This window comes from Cantharellus anzutake (assembly GCF_015039405.1).
Source record: "Cantharellus anzutake strain C23 chromosome Unknown EI90scaffold_22, whole genome shotgun sequence".
In the NCBI taxonomy this organism is placed as follows: domain Eukaryota; kingdom Fungi; phylum Basidiomycota; class Agaricomycetes; order Cantharellales; family Hydnaceae; genus Cantharellus; species Cantharellus anzutake.
Window position 1 is genome coordinate 312,302 of NW_024066972.1, and position 5,913 is coordinate 318,214.

A 5,913-nucleotide genomic window follows, 5' to 3' on the forward strand; every position below is an offset into this window, starting at 1 on the left:
AACCTCGGACTTTGACCCCACCTCCGCTTATACCCATTGTATTGGTTAGCTCATTCCATTTAATTATGTTTGCCAATATTCTGGAGGTTAACTTCCAAGTTCGGACTTTCCGGACTTACATTGGACCTTGCAACTGTTGCATTGCTCCATTCAATTCCGCTATTCTCCCTCATTCCTATTTGGGCTGCTGCTTCCTTTCTATTCAGTCAGCTGGCCATTCCCCACTCCCTTCCTCCTTCCTTCCTCCTTGGGCCTTGGCCCTTCACTCCTCCTTTGGGAAACACCATTGAGTCAAACACTTGACCCTCGGTGTTGTTCCTCCTTCCAGCTCCCTTTGTCTGCTTTTGGAGTACCCTTGCTCCTTTTGATTCCGGACCCCTCCTTATATACAATGTACATAGTAACTTGTAACCTCAGTCCGAAATCGACCTGAAATGCCCCCAAGAGACTTTCCCTCTTCTAGATCCGAAATTAGGGACCCCCAGGACAACCAGCAATGGCACAGCGCTCCACCTGAGTCGCTGAGGCCGAGGTCCTTCCACACTAAGTCTCCGATTCCACTCTGGAGTCGTCCGAATCCACCCGTTCTAACACCTTAACCACATGTATATAAACACAGCCTAAGTGGGAATTGAGAAGCAACCTTCTTCTCACACTTCCCACTTTAGCCTAAGTGGCCAGGGATGCCTGTCTGCACCAGGCCCGCTGCTCCACTCGCTTGCATCACACCTTACCGGGCCCTCAGCTCCAGGCAATATACCCGGATGCTCTCGACCCCAGGTCAGTCCCTGACAGTCATGTGGCAATGCACTACTTATGCTAGCAACCCAAAGGTGTGTGTCAGGGCACACCCACCTGACCCAGGCCCACCCGGGTCTACCTGGCCACACCTCACCCACTGTCCTGCTGCCCATCCTTTCCCTCCCTCCTTCCCTCCTCTTTCTTTCTTTCTTCTCTTTTTCTTTATTTCATTCTTCCCATCATTCCCCTCCTGTTTATTCTTTCTATTTACATGGACCACTTTCCTTTGCATCAATGTACTATTGACCTGCCCAACCCAGACTCCCCGGATGGCCCCCTGCTGTGCCCAGCACATGCACCTGCACTGGATGCCCTCAGGATCCCCAAATTGAAAGGAGGGGGTGGTGACCATCGAGGGGTACCGAGGTGATTGCGGAAATGGGAGCTCCGAGGTTAGTGAAGAAGGAGCAGAGGTAGACCGGAGGGATCGGAGGGATCGGAAGTCGATGGCTGGGGATGGATATGACAGAGATGACCTCCCTCTAAGTTGTATTGAAGAGGCAGAAGAAATGCTTCTTCTGCACCGACTTTCATTATGACTCGCTATGGCGAGTAGTGTAATCAAAGACCGTAACTTGGAAGCTGCAGTCCTAGACCCCCCCAACAATCGTTCAGGGAGGAGCGAGCTGACGCTCACTGACATTGTACTGCCTGAGGACTCCCTCAGGAGTGTTGTTGAGGAAGATGACTTCCTCTCCTCTGTGAGAGAGGGGTATGCCAAGCATGCAGCTTGGCAAGGGATTCTAGAGAATCCCGGACAATTGCCAAGATTTAAGGTCGAGAGCGGCCTTATTTCAAAGTTGAATGACTTGGGAGAACCACGTCTGGTTCTCCCAGATGTCATTCATAAAGGGGAGAAGGCAACTGGGATCGCCATCCAAAACGCACATGAGATCCTAGGTCACCTAGGATTCCATAAAACCTTAGAATATTTACACCGCTACTATTGGTGGTCTACAATGGTACGCAATGTGGAGAAGTATGTCTCCTCCTGCAAAACGTGCCAGACCACCAAGCGGTCTACTCGATGAAGAGCTAGGCTGTTGCACCAGCTGCCGATTCCAGAGGCCCCATGGTCCTCTATATCGATGGACTTTGTTGGTCCTTTCCCAGCGAGTCTAGATCATAACTACCTCTGGGTCGTTATGTGCCGTTTGACTTCGCAGGTTCACTTGATACCTGTGAAAACCACGATCAATGTGCTAGAACTCGCATATGAGTTCTTGAAAGGCGTCATGCGCCTTCATGGACTCCCAAGATCCATAGTGTCTGACAGAGACACTAAGTTTACGTCCAGATTTTGGACAGAATTACACAGGTTACTCGGCGTTCATCTAAAAATGACGACTGCTTTCCATCCAGAAGGCAACGGACAAGCTGAACGAATGGTTCAGAGCGTCGTCCAAGTAATTCATGCTGCTATTCGGCCAGATCAGTGCGACTGGGTACTAAAAGTCCCTCTTGCCGAGTTTGCAATCAACTCGAGCATGAATAAATCGACAGGGTATGCCCCTTTCGAACTTATCTATGGGACAATACCCCATATGATGGTGGAAGTTCCACTGACTAACCTCCCTGGAGTGGGTGCCTTCGCACAGAAAGCATTAGACAACCTCCAGGGCACCCATGATGCAATAATAAAGAGTCACGTCGAGCAATTGGTCCAAGCCAATCGGCATAGGCACCCAGATCCGCCTAAGCTGAAGGTAGGTGACTTCACCTACTTGGTGACCAAGGACCTCAACCTGCCTAAGGGAAGAGCAAAGAAACTCCTCCCCAAATATGTTGGGCCATATGAGATCCTCGAAGCATTCGAGGATTCATCCAACTATACACTCAAGCTCCCTCCGGAGCTTCTCAATAGGGGTATTCACCCCAAGTTTCATGTTTCTCGCTTGGCCCCACACGAGCCAAACAACTCACTGCTATTCCCGGGTCAGGCTGCCCAAGTCTTCTATGACTTTGGCAAAGATCCTGAATGGGAATATCAGGTCCAGGAAATCCTGGACCATTCCTGGGACACTGGCGGTAGCCTGTGGTTCCGCATCAAATGGGGCCTGGGGGATCTCACATGGGAGCCCCTCACTCATTGCGACGAATTGGCTGCATTAGATGACTACCTATTGTTACATGGGGTCGATGCAGTAGGAAATTTGAATAAGGAAAGCAAATTTCCTTCTATTCCCACATGAGGGGCTAATAAAGCGCCCCGTCCTACTCGCTCCTGACAGACTACCCACTTGGGAATAGTCTTACAGCCTAATGAAGGACAATTATGGTGCTAGTTGCCATATTTGGGTTTTGCCTCCGGGGTATGAACATTGTTCCCACGGACAAAACTTCATCCTTCTTCTTTTCCCCCATCATGTCTGAGCAAGTGCAAGAAAATTTCGGGAGGGAAATGCTGCCCGATGACAACCATGGGCAAAGCCCATGATTGAACACCACCCCCATGGACACTGAGACCATGGGTCCTGCTTTAGACAGCGTTCAACATACTTCAACACTGGGTGCTGAGGCCCCCAGTGCCGCCAATATCCCTAATCCTACCCCGATACCAACAGTATCAGGGCGTCCTTCCCCTGTGATGGATGTGCAAGCTACTGCAGCTTACACTGTGTCCGACCATCAGACAATGGGCCAGCAATTTTTCGTGGACTCGATGGCGCCAGGACAAGCACCGCCATTGCCATACTTTAACCCCAATCTCTGGGGTTACCACCCTTCCCTCCCTCGTGGAGCACCCACTCCTGAAGCAGCTCACCAGCCGCATGCTACAATGTCAGGGTCTTTCCTGACTGAACTCCTTATGGACGCAAATGCCTGTGTTCGATGTCTTGACGACGAACTGTTGCAGTCTCAAGAAGGGACTTGACATATCCAAGAAGAAAACATAGGGCTCCGTGAGGAACTCTTTAACATCAAGCTTGAGAACCAGCGTCTCACCAGCGAGTTGCAGGAGGTCTCGTTACACCGAGATTTCCTCCGACAAAAGTGTGACTCACTGGAAAGGGACCTCGAGTCATTTGAAAAAGGTTGCGAGGAAGATGAGGCATCGCACCCTCAAAAAATCCCTCACACAGAAACGCGTACCCAGAACGCCCCCATCGAGAGGGCACATCATGTAGATGACAACTCTTGTCCACACCCTGGACCAGCTAAACTGGCCCGTCCTCAAGTACCTGTTGCTGACCCAACGGTGAGCCATAGGATCCAATCTAATACATCCAATCCTGAGTCGGGAAAAGAGCGGGCACCGCGTCACCCCCTCCTACCACTCAAATATTCATGGTTCCGGCTACCTAGCCAGAATCATTCTCCTTCTCCTGGGACATGGAGAAACATACCCATCCCGGGTTCCTTCCGCACCAACGACTTCGTACATGGAGTTACTGTTACAGAGGTGGCTAATCATCACCGAAATAGGCCGTCGTCAATGGCGATGGGACAACTTCGTACTCCTGTTCCTGATTACAGTGAATGGGTTTAAATTCCTGGTCGACCTCAAGTGGATTGACCAGCAGGTTGGGGTGGCTGGGGTTATTGATGATGCCCCAGGCGATGTTCATGACCTTCACACTCGTTACTTCGAGCTGAAATTCGAGGGCAGAAGGAATCCTTCTGTGGATGACTTCGACAAGAGGTATGGGTACGTCCAAAGGACTCCCGAAATTCTCAACGAGGCAGGGATGAAGTACATCCTGCTGTCGTTGTGGAGGCATCATCCCTCCAACGAGGCAAGGGCTCATAGGGCGGCCAATACGACTGCCTTCAAATTCTTGAAACTGCATGTGGGCGACTACCCCATACCTCCTCCCCCTCCATTGCAGTCAGGGCACTTTGTGCCTGAACCAGCTCCACCCGTGCCTCCACAAAAGATGCAGGTTTCTCTCTCTCAATTTGTCACGGCCGTGCATTCCGGCCCGTTCCCTGCCCATCCCGATGCTGCCCAAGCCCGTTACCGCTATGCAAGCGTGAGCGTGAGCCCCAGCCTCAGCCCTATCCTCCCTGAGGACTCCCTGCTCACTCCCCCGCTTGGCCCTAGGCTCCCCTGCACCTGGCCGACTCCCCCACAGCCACACCAACCTTCCTGCCCTGAGTCTGCCTCCAGCACCATGCCCAGCGCGACTCCTCTACCCCGCCCACTTGGCCCCTACAGGGCCGCTACCAATCCCACACCCGACTCCGGCCCAACTCCGAGTCCAGCGCTGCTACGATACCATCGCTGCTATCGCGGCCCTATGCTCCTTCCTTTATTTATCTGTTATTGTTTGACCCTCGGTCATTGCTGGCCGCTATGCAGCCAACCCCGCTCCTTATTCTTGTTTGCTTCCGGACCCTTCGGCCTTCGGCCCGGGTCCGCTTCCATTCATTCTTCCTCCTATATATATCCTGTATGATACTTTATTGTACCTTAGCTCTAATATCGATTTGACCACGATCTCTGAGTCCTGACCCCAACAAGGCAACCCCAGTGAGTCTGAAATGAGGGCCAAGAGACAGCTAGGGGGCACAGCACTCCTTTAGAGTCGCTGAGGCCAAATGCCCTACCCTCATGCCTTGTTCATGGCATCACGGCCATCGTGGCCTATAGCGGCCCGCAACGGCAACCTTCGGTGCCGACCCCAGACCACTAACACAATTAATGGATGGCAACTATGGCCATCTACCCGCCACCGTGTGCCCTCCCACCCCACCGCCTATCCCCGATGAGGACGAGGATATGAAGAGTGATGGCGAGGCGACTACAGGGTCAGTCAACGAGGCTGCCCCTCTTCCTGAACGTCATTTCCCTGCTGCGATCCAGTCTGAGACCAAGGCCGCTGTTGCTGGTCCTTCGGACCTTTCTAATGCTGCCATTTCGGCTACCGCTGGCCCTTCCTCCAAGAAGGGTAAAGCAAAGAAAGTTTAATCACCTTCTCTTCGTCGGGGTATATGTGCCTCATTTAACACGGAGGGGTTAATCACCCCCCGTTCTATCATCCGCTCTGGTGTGTCATTCGTACCACTGAGGCCTAACCGCCTCATTCATTGTTTTTTTTTGCTTTCTGCTCTGGGACTGTTGTAACAACGGTTCTGCAAAGGCCTAACAGCCTTTGCTTTGCTATGTTC

The 5,913-nt window shown here is 52.0% G+C and overlaps 1 protein-coding gene across 1 annotated transcript; it reads left to right on the forward strand.

Annotated features, from left to right (window-relative positions):
* Positions 1 to 3,253: 3,253 nt before the first annotated feature.
* On the forward strand, positions 3,254 to 5,713 carry EI90DRAFT_3123277 (uncharacterized protein; the record flags this gene model as incomplete). Its single annotated transcript, XM_039063598.1, has 4 exons — positions 3,254 to 3,626; positions 3,699 to 4,000; positions 4,050 to 4,775; positions 5,396 to 5,713. 4 exons carry the CDS (start codon positions 3,254 to 3,256, stop codon positions 5,711 to 5,713), a joined length of 1,719 nt encoding a protein of 572 aa, XP_038916304.1.
* Between the last annotated feature and the right edge of the window lie 200 nt (positions 5,714 to 5,913).